Genomic DNA, 12,674 nt, shown 5'->3' on the forward strand with positions numbered 1-12,674 from the left:
ATTTTAAGTCATTAACATTCAGGGTTACTATTGAGACATGATTTGTATTCCCAGCCATATTTGTTTTTTTTTGTTATTTGCTTGACTTGATTTTCTTCTTTGATTAGTTTTTCTTTAGGGTACTACCTCCCTCTGCTGATGGATTGAAAAGACATTGATTTGATAAACATTTCTTGGGCACAAATTGTGTGCCTGGCATTATACAATTGAGTAAAGCATGGGCCTTACCTTTGTGAATCTTAGTTTAATGTCACGTGATATTCCATTCTGAATGTGAGACTCAAAATGTCTTCTCCTCAGGCTTAACTTCTGTATTTTAAAAAAGGTTTAGATTCCTTTGTGAGGAAAGAGTTTTTTGCTAACATGATATAAAATCACAAGCATATAAAATGCTTTAGATTCTTATAAGATTCTTTAGATTCTTGAAGAGTTGGGAGCATGGAATCCTCTATTAAACTTATCACCAAGGAGTTAAACAGGCCAGAAGTATTTATTCAGAGAATTCTAGAGTGCTTATAGTAGGGAGTAGAATTTTGTATTCAGTAAAATTTAATAGACATCCATTTATGCTTATACTACTTTGACCTTCCCCAACCCAAGTTTTTCAATGATGTAATAAAGCAGTGATATGACACATGCTTGATTATTTAGCTGCATAATGAGAATAAGGCACAAAATGGTGATTTTTGTAGGAGTTTATAAATTGCAATCATTTATTTCATCTATAGTGTTTGTAGTACTATAAATTTTTTATTATGTTAAGAAATGATAATTTTTAAATATTATAATAGTATATTTATATAGGAGTGCTAATACGGGGTAGAAGCTTTAGAAATCTGAATATTCGGGGCTGGGGATGTGGCTCAAGCAGTAATGGGCTCGCCTGGCATGCGCGGTGCGCTAGGTTCGATCTTCAGCACCACATAAAAATAAAATAAAGATGTTGTGCCCACCGAAAACTGAAAAATAAATATTAAAATTCTCTCTCTCTTTTCTCTCTTTATCTTATAAAAAAAAATCTGTATACTCATTTTATATCTGTGGTTCTTAACATAGTATTTTACTATTCACTATTTGAAAAACGTGATTTTTTTAACATCTCTATTGAGATATAATTCACATATCATAAAGTTTACCATAAAGTATACAAACAGGTGGTTTTTAGTATATTTACAAGTTGTACATTAATCACCATTGTCATTATCCCAACATGTAATTTAATTTTTGAATTTTATGAAGAGGAACTCTACTCAAAATGAAGGTTTTTTTCAAAAATTAACATCTAGTTTTTAAGATGTTTTAAGATGTTTATTTGTAGATTGACTCAATACCTTTATTTTACTTGTTTATTTTTTTATTTGGTGCCGGGGATTGAACATAGTGCTTCACGGCGTGCTATAGGCAAGCACTCTACCATTGAGCTACAACCCCGCCCCAACATCCATTTTTTTTTATCATCCTATTTCTTTTTGATGATTTGAAGATTATTAAAATGGTAAATTTCATATTACGTAATTTTTACCACAATAAAAAATTATGTGAAGTCAGAACTGGTGGCTTAACTTCAGAATTTTATTTGAAACTTCATCCTAAGCAATACCTACCTGGTCCTAGTAATTTTTTTCTCAGAAAACAAGTTATAACAAAGATATTCTTGTTTGCTAAACAAATTATTTATCTTCCTAGACTGAGAAACAGACACATTAAAATTGTTGTAGGTATTTTTCCTATAAAAGTTAAAGTAAAATTGAGTGAAGAGGTGAAGGTAATTAGTTTTTCTTTGTTTTAATTTTGCTGTCCTTGAAAAAGCAAGATGCTTAACTATGCAGGACCATTTGTCTGAACAGGAAAAGTAAATATAACACACATACATAAATATATATGCAGTAATGTAAAAGTATTTTTTTTGTAGATGCATAGAAAAATCTCTAAAAGAAGAACAGAAGAAACATAACATTGGTTTTTGAGGGCAAATGAAGGTCCGTAGGAATGATAATTTTCATCATGTTTATGTATTACCCATTGAAACATTTTATGTAAACTTTTCCTGATCCTATTCTCAGCATCAACGTAACTATGTTCTTTCTTACTTAGCTTTGATACATGAGGTAAACATTATTGAATATGTCTGAAAATGAACTATATTGTGTAATAAATTGTTTTCCTTCTAGGAATTGATTATGGATTAAGTTTACCACTTGGGGAAGACTATGAACGGAAGAAACATAAATTAAAAGAAGAACTGCGGCAAGATTATAGACGCTATCTTACTCAGGTAATGAATTTCATTAATGAATTGGATCTTATTCTTCAGAATTTGTCTTTTAAATTTTGTTTTTGTATAGTTTAGTTATGTGCATTGTTTTTCAGTGGTCTCTAGTAAGGTAATATAGTTAAAGTTGGGGGAGATGACTTTGGTAGAAAAATGATGGTTAGCACTCATGCCATGGAATAATATAGGCTTTTCCTAAAGGGTATAGCTCATTGGGAAAGTTTGTGCTTAGCATGTGTGAGTTCCTGTGTTTTGATTCCCAGCACCTGGGGTTGGGGAAGCAGTAAGCATCAGACTCTGAACCTTTGGAGTAGTTCAGTGGCTTCTAATTTTATAAAATTGTCATGTTTTCTGTAAAGTAAGCAGTGTTTAAAGGAGCCTAATTATGCTTTCCCAAGCCTTTACTTCCCCCTAACTATGTATTAAAATGATATGTGGAATTCTAGTTGCTAATTATTTTTCTTTCTTTCTTTTTTAAAAAAAAATTTTTTTGTTTTATGGGCTAGGGATGTGGCTTAAGCAGTAGCGCGCTCGCCTTAAATTCGTGCGGCCCAGGTTCGATTCTTAGCACCACATACAAACAAAGATATTGTGTCAGCCGAAAACTAAAAATAAATATATAAATAAATATTTAAAAAAAAATTTTGTTTTAGTTGTAGTTGGACACAATACCTTTATTTTATTTTTATGTGATGCTGAGGAATGAACTTGGCACCCCGCACTTGCTAAGCAAGCACTCTACTGCTGAGCCACAATCCCAGCCCTACTAATTATTTTTCTATGAGCTATGTTTATGACATTTTTTTTTTTTTTGGATGCTGGGGATTGAACTCAGGGACACTCAACACTCAACCACTGAGCCACACATCCCCAGCCCTGTTTTGTATTTTATTTAGAGTCAGGGTCTCACTGAGTTGCTAAGTACCTTGCTTTTGCTGAGGCTCGTTTTGAACTTGCGATTCTCCTGTCTCAGCCCCCCAAGTTACTGGGATTATGGTGTGCACCACTGCACCTGGCAAGCTTATAACATTTGATTTAACCTACTTATTAACTGCTAAAATCCATGTTTTTTTTTTTTTTTCTGAAGTCAGTGAAGAGACACTGATATATTTAAATTGGTTAAGAATAGGATCATTCTGAAAGCCTGCTCAGTGGTAGAGCACTTGCCTAGCACATGTGAAGCACTGGGTTAGATCCTCAGTATTTGCTAAATGAATTTAATGATTCATTTAGCAAAAATCTTATTTTAGGTCTATTTTTAAAATTATTAAATTAAATTTTCATTAAGTTTTAGAATGCAATTTACTTTTTAGGTTATAAAAATATTTTAAACGATCATGATGTTTCTTGTCATCCTAATATGTTATTTGGTTTTTCCACTGCTTTATAATGTTTGCTTCAAATGTACTAGTGGTCTCTTATTTATTATAATTTGCATATGGAGAGAATGGACTTTGAATACAATTTATCAATGGTTTGTTTCTCTTGACTTTAGGGAATTACACAAGCAAAAAGAAAGGTAGGGTTACCTGCAAAATATTTTCTTTTAGTTTTGTGTTTTTAAAGCTATAGTAGCTTGTAATCATCTGCATTGATATGATTCAAACCAATTAGAGAAACAGCTTCATTTGTCATTTCAAGTCTTTTGAATGGTATCATTTTGTATCTTTGGTTTTAGCTTTGCAAAATGACAGTCTACATATCAAAATTTCTCATTAATGTAATCATTAGTTTTGATTCATGCTTGGCATTTGTTTTATTTTCTTATGCTTCCTTTATAATATTCTGCAGCTATTGAAAGTTCATTTGTTTTCAGCATGTTAGTTTTTGTTGACTAAATTATGATAATTATGGTAAGATTAATAGAATAGTCAAGATATTTGGAAATGTTTTGAACTTTGTATTATCAGGATTTGAATTGCTTGATATTTTTGTGCCAAAAACTGGATTACATTTGTAAATTTATATTGGAGAACAAAGAGAAGCAGTTTTATTGTTTTTCAAAACTATTTTTAAAGAGAATTTCACACATTTGTTTACCACTCAGCTAACATTTTAAAATTGTTGATTATGAAGATGTCTTCAAGGGGTTTTAAATCTAAAAGGCAAGAACATTCATAAAATTCAGAAAGTGATAACTACAACAAGAAAAGGAAAGACCTCATAGTGGGAGATGTTATTTTGTAAGGCATTACAGGGTAGATTGAATTTGGACAATCAAAAGAGAGAATCAAGGAGAGAAAGCTTTTTTGACATTAAATATAGAAGGAAGAAGGACTTGAGGATAAACTTAGGTTTGTATGATTGAGACATACTAGATTTACTAGTTTGAATGGATCAGAGCATGATTCTTTTTCAGGGTAGAAAGAAATAATGATGTAGATAGATAGGATCAGATTGGAAGGCAGTAGATTTTTAACTTACATGTGGTAGGAAGTAGCCTGTGAAAAGCAAGATAACTGTGTTGTAGGATACTTAGTTCTCTGTGTTAGAGACTCTCATTGCTTAAATTACTACTCTATAGCTTCTTTTTTTGGGGGGGTGGGGTAACAGGAATAGGAGCAATCAACTACTGAGCCACATCCCCAGCCCTATTTTGTATTTTCTTTAGAGACAGGGTCTCACTGAGTTGCTTAGCACCTCCCTTTTGCTGAGGCTGGCTTTGAATTCGCAATCCTCCTGCCTCAGCCTGGGATTATAGGTGTGTGCCATTGTGCTTGGCTGTATAGCTTTTTTATTTTTTTTGGAGTTCTTCCTCCAGATAGTCATTTATTTAATAACATCAGAGGCAATAACACGATGCTAAAAATAAACATGCATTGATTACCCAATACATACTTACAAAAACCTTCTGTCCATTATAAATGGTGAATGCAAATAGACCATTCATCCACCCTTAATGCATTATTATTTTCACAAGTAAAATAGGAAAGGAAAATAGTGAATTTAATGCTATTCAGCACCTTTAGTAAAGTCAAAAGACTCAACATCATATACATATATCTGGGTAGCTTTTTAACTTGATCACGTTGCACTAATTCTCAGTCCATTCTCTATACTACTTTCCAGAATGATCTTTTTAAAAAATTTTTTGTAGTTTAGATGGACATAATGCTTTTATTTGTTTTACATGGTACTGAGGATTTAACCCAGTGCTTCACATGTGCTAGGCAAGTGCTCTACCACTGTATACACACAGCCTTTCAGAACGATCCTATTCTTAACTGATTTAAATATATCAGTGTCTCTTCACTAACTTCAGAAAAAAAAAAAAACCATCAAATTCCTTAGCATGATGCATCTCTTTCAGGTCCCAGCCTGTCCAAAAGGGACCTCATTTCTATTCTTCTCATTCTCACTTCCTAGATGGCTGTGCTGTATATGGCTTTAAAAAATTAAAAAAAATTTTTTTTTGGTTACAGCAAGTATGACCATTTAGTGTATTGATGCCTCCCAAATTCCCAAATGTATCAGAATTTGGGCATATAGTAGGCACTCACTGTTTACCAAATGAACGAGGAATGACTAAAATTCAGCCTTTTGGAAAACTATGTTGTTCTTATTTATTTATTTTTCATTTTATTGAAAATTACAAACATTCTAGACTTGTGTTGAAAGGTTGAGAATAAGAAATTGCCCAGTGAAGGAGTGAGGTTTTTTTTTTCTTTTGTAATAGGAGTTGAACCGAGGGGTGCTTTTCAATGAGCTACATCCCCAGTCCTTTTTATTTTTTTTATCTTGAGAGGGTCTTGCTAAGTTTCTGAGTGTCTGCCTAAATTGCTGAGGCTGGCCTTGACCTTGCAATCCTCCTGCCCCATGATCCTCCTACCTCACAATCCTCTTTTCTTGCTGACCTCCTGCCTCAGCCAGCTGAAGTTTCTGGGATTAGAGGCCTGGCTCAGGAGTGAGGATTTATATCTGTCTTTCCAGCCTGAGAATTCAGAACATGTTGTTTTTGTTTTTGTGCATTTATGAATGATTAGGTTTTTAGTGTTTTGGTATATAGGAGGTAAACTGACTTAAGGGTCTGCTTGGGTGTCTTGTTTCCTTTGACAAAAAAATTTTGTACAGTCCACATTCAAGTGAACTTTTATAGCACTGCACACTTGTGAATTCATATCTAATGAAACTTTATTAATCACTTTGTTTTACTAACACTCTTTTCCCATAATGTTTTGAATATAATGCTATTGTATCCATTCATATTGTAATTATTTAAATGTCTGTTTTCCAGTTAACTGTAAAATCTCTTGAGTAGAGAGAACATAGAATTAACATAGTACATTTTGTACATTTTGTCTAACATAGTACCTGGAAAGCATTAGTTGGTAGATATTAATTAAAGAATAAATAAAAGCAGGCATGCTAATAAGCCTTGATTGATTTAATCTTCATAACCTGGTGATGTAGACGATATTATCCCCATTTTACCTATGAAGAAACTCAGGAGTTAAGTAACTTATTTCACCTGGAATACCAAATAGAAGTACCAGTAAGTTGGGGATTGTGTACAGTTTTTACTATTGCTTGTATTTGCTTTATAATGTTCACAGAGATTTTACATTTTGTAGCCTGCTGGATACTTACACCAGCTTTGGTAGATAGGCAGGGCAGGTGCCATTCTCATTTATAGAAGAAATCTGTCAGAGAAGTTAGCTGACTTGCTCAGTGTTACACAGCTAATAAGTGTTGAGGCTAGTTGTAGAGTCTAGGTCTTTTGCCACCCAGTCTAATGCTCTACTACACTCCCTCACTTAAATGCTTAATGAACATGAAAGTAGGGACACATAAAGAAACAGCATTCATAGTTTTTATGTTTTGTTGATTGAGTAGAGCTTTTTTTTTTTATCAATTTGAGGAACATAGGAAAAAAAAACATTGTGAACATGCATTAGGATATTTGTGAGGAAGTTTAAAACTTGCCTTAAGTACAAAAGAACAGTAGAGCACTGAGAATGAAGAATATATGCTTAGAATAATATAAATTGGAAAAATCTTTTTTATGCTTTTAACCCTTACTAATCAATAGTTATAAGTGTAAATGAAAATTAAGTGCAGATTCTATTTTTTAGGGATTTGTGATTGGAAGAAAATTCTGTTTTTTTCCAATAACTTTTGGTATGGACTCTATAGATTGTAGTTTCTGTTTTCATCTCCATTTCATTCTTTTGTTCTGCATAATGTGAGAGTTTAGAATGTAGAATATAAAGACTTTTATAACATATAAAAAGGCAATTGGGTAATATATTTTTTTAATGTGTATATATACAGAAAAATTTTCTATCTACGGGTGAAACAGATCCATCTACTCTGGGAGTTTCTCTTCCTATTGGTGAGAGGTTATCTGCTAAGGTAGGTGGGTAGGAGTAGTTACTATGGGTAGCAATTTTTTGAGGCATCAGAATCATGAGACGACACACTCCCAAGTTACGTGCAAACAGATGATCGCATATTTTTTTCAAATTTGAGTGTATTTCTTTTAAAAAAATATGAAGTCTCTAGTTGTGCTGTTTAAAAAAGTGTTTTGATCATTACATTTATAACCATATAATGTGATACATTTCTTTAATATGTTGATTTTTTTCTTATTTGATTATACTTAATCGAATATTCAGAATTTATTTATTTTTTATTGGTTTCTAATCTACAAAGTTGGTGCTATGTGACAGCAGTGAAATGAGAGCCTATAGGCATGAGGGTAGGAGCTATTTGAGTGTGTATTTCAGTCACTCTCCAACAACATGTCCATATTTTTTAAGAGTTGATAATGATAAAGCACTCTATACCTCTTGTACAGACTCAATTCCCAAGGTAGACATAATCTTTAAGACAAAATGGGAGCCTGGGGTTATAGCTCAGTGAAGCATGTGAGTTCGATCCTCAGCATTATGTAAAAATAAATAAACAATAAAATAAAGGTATTAAAAAAAAAGACAAAATGGACAGATGTTTCAAAAGACAGACCTAGTGTTCTTTAACACTCAAGTTAATTTCTTGGTGTAATATATTTGTGTTTCAAAAGAACATGTCCATTATAGTAATTTAGTATCTGTGTAATCTTTTCGTTTGTTTAAAAGATAATAAAAGCCAATTTTCAACCTTATGAAGGAAATGGTTAACCATAGGTGTTTCACGGATGGATTAGGGGATATGAATGCTTTTGGCAGAATGACCCTGATATGGCTAAGCTTGCTTTTTGATAAATAAACATGAAGTCTAAGGATTTATGGGGCATGTCTCTTTGGAAATATCATCCAGTCTCTGTAAGTACTGAAATATAAGTGGAGATGATTCATAACTACAGCAGATCTGTTCTCTTAAAGAACTCATGTGCTATTGGACCAAAGCATGTAGCCATTTGTAAGTGGCAAGAGAAACTCGGGGAGCTGCAATGATAGTCATACCTTTTTCTGCTTCTCCTCTTCCTTGCAGTGACTTTCTGTTTTTGAAATTATTAGTAAAACTTGATTTTGGATAAAGGCTCTGATTTGTATAATTCTATTTGACATTAAGATTCTTCTTTCTGAAGTTAAAGTTAACATTGCCTTTTGATTTCTAATTTAAGGAAAGATTGAAACTTGAACGCAACAAAGAATACAATCAGTTTCTCAGGGATAAGGAAGAATCCATTGAAAAGTTCAAACAGTTAGAAAAGAATACTGAGGTAGGTTTGCTTTTAAAGTAAAATTTTAATACCACAGGCTGAATATTTGGTATTTACTTGAAAAGCTTTCTATATTTTAGATATGTCAATTAGTTTTTATCTAAACATTTGAAAAATTAAGCCAAATGGAGCCAGATACAGAACATTTAAACATTTAGTTTTGAAAACTGCTTTATCTCATTGAAAAACTTTTCCTACTTTTTAAAATTACCTCATTGGTGAGATTTAATTTTAGAGATCAGTTTTGCTAAGAGATTTTTGTTTATTAAGGTTTTTTTTTATATTGACAATTTCTAGCTCTCTATACATTATTTTTCTTTTTTCCAAATTTTAGAATGATGTTATTAAGGCTAAGTTTTACCACCTTCTATGTTCTTTGTGTTGGGAAAGGATTTAATTAGTATGTAACATTTAAGTACCAAAATATGTCTGATATCTTTTGGGATAGCAATTTGCATTTAGTTTATTTTCTGTTTTTATAGTGTTGGTGTTGCCTTTCCATTGATACTTAATAATTTTTATTGTAAAATTTCCTTGATGTTCTTTTTATCTCCAAAAGGAAAGATATTTATTATGGGCTATTAAATGTCTGAGTTGAGATGATAGACTAAATACTATAGAGACTTTAGTTACCTTTAAAGTAACAGTATCACATTAAGATTTGTTTCTTTTTTCTTTTTTTATTAAACAGCCTAAGAATCAAAAAAATAAAAATTCTACTAGTCAAGTTAAACCTGATTTACCTCCACAAATACAAATATCTAGCACAAATTCAGAGGGTCCTAAGAGAGAGAATTTAACTTCAGAGGCATATGAAGAGCTTCTAAACCAGAGACGACTAGAGGAGGACAGATACCGACAATTAGATGATGAAATTGAATTAAGGAATAGAAGAATTATTAAAAAAACTACTGATGAAGTGGACATTTCTAATACAAAACATCAAAGGTTTGATAGCAAGACTGGCATTCCAGAAAGAAGATTTCGCAGGTTTAATGAGGATTGTGTTTTTGATAGACATTATCACATACCAGACCAAGATCCTGAAATAAGTGAAGAAATGGACGAGAGGTTTAGATATGAAAGTGATTTTGATAGAAGACCTTTGAGAGTGTATACAAATAACAGGTATTTATATCTTCATTTTTATTTTCTTTATTTGTTTAAAGTCATTGTTACTTTTTATCATTATGTTAGGGAGAAGGAGTTTAATTTGATTTACTATATTTGATTAATTTTAAGTTTTATGAAGCACAATTTTTTTTGTGCCACTAAGAGGGGTGAAAAAAAAAAACAAGATGGAGATCCCATTGCAAAGCTGGAACACTGATAGGCTGTTTCCTTAAAGTAAAAAATGGGAAATAGACATTCTTAAAGAAAGGGTCATAAAGGAACTTTTATGTTTCTTGGCACTGAATGGAGGGAGTAAATTACCAAAATCTTTCCTGAGAATTTGAATTATAGACGATTGCTGATTCAGGTTCATAGTCTGAATTTATACTGCCAGTGGTATCAAACAAACAAAACAAAACAAAACTAAAAAACAACCTACAAAAAAACCCAAGGCAAGAATGCAGAGTTTTCTTGATTGATAGTGTCTGTAAATGACTGGCAGGAGTAAAATAACTTCTGTCTTCAATAACTTGACTTAAAACCAGGCCATCCCAATTTATGATGTTAAAATGTGGGTAAAAAGGATACCTTAACATAAATGGAATATAATTTATTCCTTTAATGTTCATATGCTGTATTTTTTCATCAAAGTTTAACATTCATATAAATGAAATGGCTTTTTTTAAAATCAGATTTACAGATGCTTTGTTTTTGTGAGACTGTAATTTCTTAAGTACTACAAAGAAGTCTTATTGTCATATTTGTCTTAATACTGAAAACTTGCCATATGTTTGCCTAACTTTGGATTTAGATATGCAGATGTCACAAGGTGTTCCATTTGTCATTAACTTACAATGAAGTTATTTTGCAGTTCTTTTATTCCCTTAATCATATTCTGACTTGAATGTCGAAGGAAGCAAATATTTTCTTTTATGAGGTCTTTCTTTTTAACACAAGCCATGGATTTGGGAAGTAGTAAGTTAACTTGTGTGTTTAAAGCCACAGACTAGATAGTTTCCTTCTGGGTCACAGGTGTAGTTTTAATTTGGTATTAACTCTAAAGCTCAGCTAAACCAAAAGAACTTCTCAGAGGCACACAGGACCTAAACTGAATCCCTGGACTTTGATTTGAAATCAGGGTGTTCTTAGGCATTTAGAGAGTGTATTCTTGGATATTATCATTAAGAAGTAACCCCTTCACCATGAGAGGATTGAATAGAGAGAGCAATAGAAAAACCATTGCTGAATCTCATTAGTTCCTTTCTTCAGAGAAAACTTTATTTGTCTCAGGAAGGTTTCTAAAATAAGTTGTAAAACCACTATTAGCTTTGTTAAAATGAACTAATAGGGATGATTAAGAGTGATTAAATTCTAAATTTATTAGATGGAAGCTTGGAGAAGACTTTACTGAAAGGAAGCTTAGTAAATGAAGGAAATTCCATAAAATTTTATATATATCTCTCACACACACACACACATACACACACACACAACACACACAAGCACACACACACACACACACACACACACATACATATATTCATAGGAAATAAGGTGGCTGACTTTCTAAACTATTTTAGAACTATTTATTTGACTTTCTAACTTGTTTTCCCAGCTTAGGTTCTCTTGAAGTTTTTTCTTAAGATCATACATTAGTTACTTTAAAATATTTATGCAATCTCTAGTTGTAAACAGCAGTTGTTTCTTAATTTAACAAAGTTAAACACAGTCATATCAATAATTTTATGAAGTTGCTGCCTTAAGATTTTATGATCTTTTTAGTAAAAGGTAAAAGATTTTCATGATCTGAAGAGGAACCAGTATTATGGTCTTTGTAGTGAAATGTATATTTCTGTTCTTTTTCTTGGATTCTTAAACATTTCTTCTGTATTGATTTTATTGAAGTTATCAGTGTCAGGTGGCTTTTATAATCTTGTTACTGAATTTTTTTTCCTTCATTGGAAGGTACACCTTAGGACATTTTTTGTATGAACTGGTCACTGGGAAATCTGTGGGTTTTACTTTAGATTTTAGCAGAAACTTTGATCTTATACATAAATAAAATTGTTAAATTTCTTAGATTTAGAGTGAACTTTGAAAATGACCTCATGATGCTTGTTTTATTATTTGTATATAATGAAGAGCCTTTAAAACACATTTTAATATGGATACTTTGGATATAGTGGAATAAAATAAGTTAAAATTGTAAATTTGAATACTATCTTTAGACAACTGAAAGTTGAGGAAGTCACAAGTTCTTGGGTGAATTTTTGAACAAAGTTTTGAATGTCTAAGTGACCTTTAATTCTAGGATCACAAGTTATGCTTTAAGATATTTGTAACTTAATTTCTTTGTGTTAAAATTTTCATTGTTATAGATAATCTTTTAATCATATCAGTTAATATCTTTTGTGTGTTGTACTGTGGGTTCCCAGGTTTGGTGATTTGCTAGAAGATGGGACTTTGTATATGGTTATATTAATGGTTATGATTTATTGCATCAAAGGATATAAGGAAAAATGAGCTAAGGGAAAAAGTGCATTTTGACAAAGTCAGAAAGAAACCAGAGAGGAGCTTCTAAAAGTCCTTTCCCAGTGAAGTCAAACAGGAAATGCTTCATTATTC

At 31.9% G+C, this 12,674-nt stretch overlaps 1 protein-coding gene across 21 annotated transcripts in view; it reads left to right on the forward strand.

Annotated features, from left to right (window-relative positions):
- Positions 1-12,674, forward strand: part of Cspp1 (centrosome and spindle pole associated protein 1) — a 129,948-nt gene that overhangs the window by 36,658 nt on the left and 80,616 nt on the right. For 10 of the 21 annotated variants that reach the window (XR_002483686.3, XR_013423991.1, XM_021724890.3 and 7 more), the window contains 5 exons: positions 2,172-2,275; positions 3,768-3,791; positions 7,544-7,624; positions 8,838-8,936; positions 9,628-10,064. Coding sequence is in view for 19 of the 21 variants with exons in the window: in XM_021724890.3 (XP_021580565.2) it covers positions 2,172-2,275; positions 3,768-3,791; positions 7,544-7,624; positions 8,838-8,936; positions 9,628-10,064 (745 nt within the window). In the remaining 2 variants the exon portion in view is untranslated. The remainder of the gene's footprint in view (positions 1-2,171; positions 2,276-3,767; positions 3,792-7,543; positions 7,625-8,837; positions 8,937-9,627; positions 10,065-12,674) is intronic. The other 11 variants (XM_021724892.3, XM_021724891.3, XM_078017128.1 and 8 more) reach the window with 3 other exon arrangements.

This window comes from Ictidomys tridecemlineatus, chromosome 7, assembly GCF_052094955.1.
Source record: "Ictidomys tridecemlineatus isolate mIctTri1 chromosome 7, mIctTri1.hap1, whole genome shotgun sequence".
Lineage (NCBI taxonomy): Eukaryota > Metazoa > Chordata > Mammalia > Rodentia > Sciuridae > Ictidomys > Ictidomys tridecemlineatus.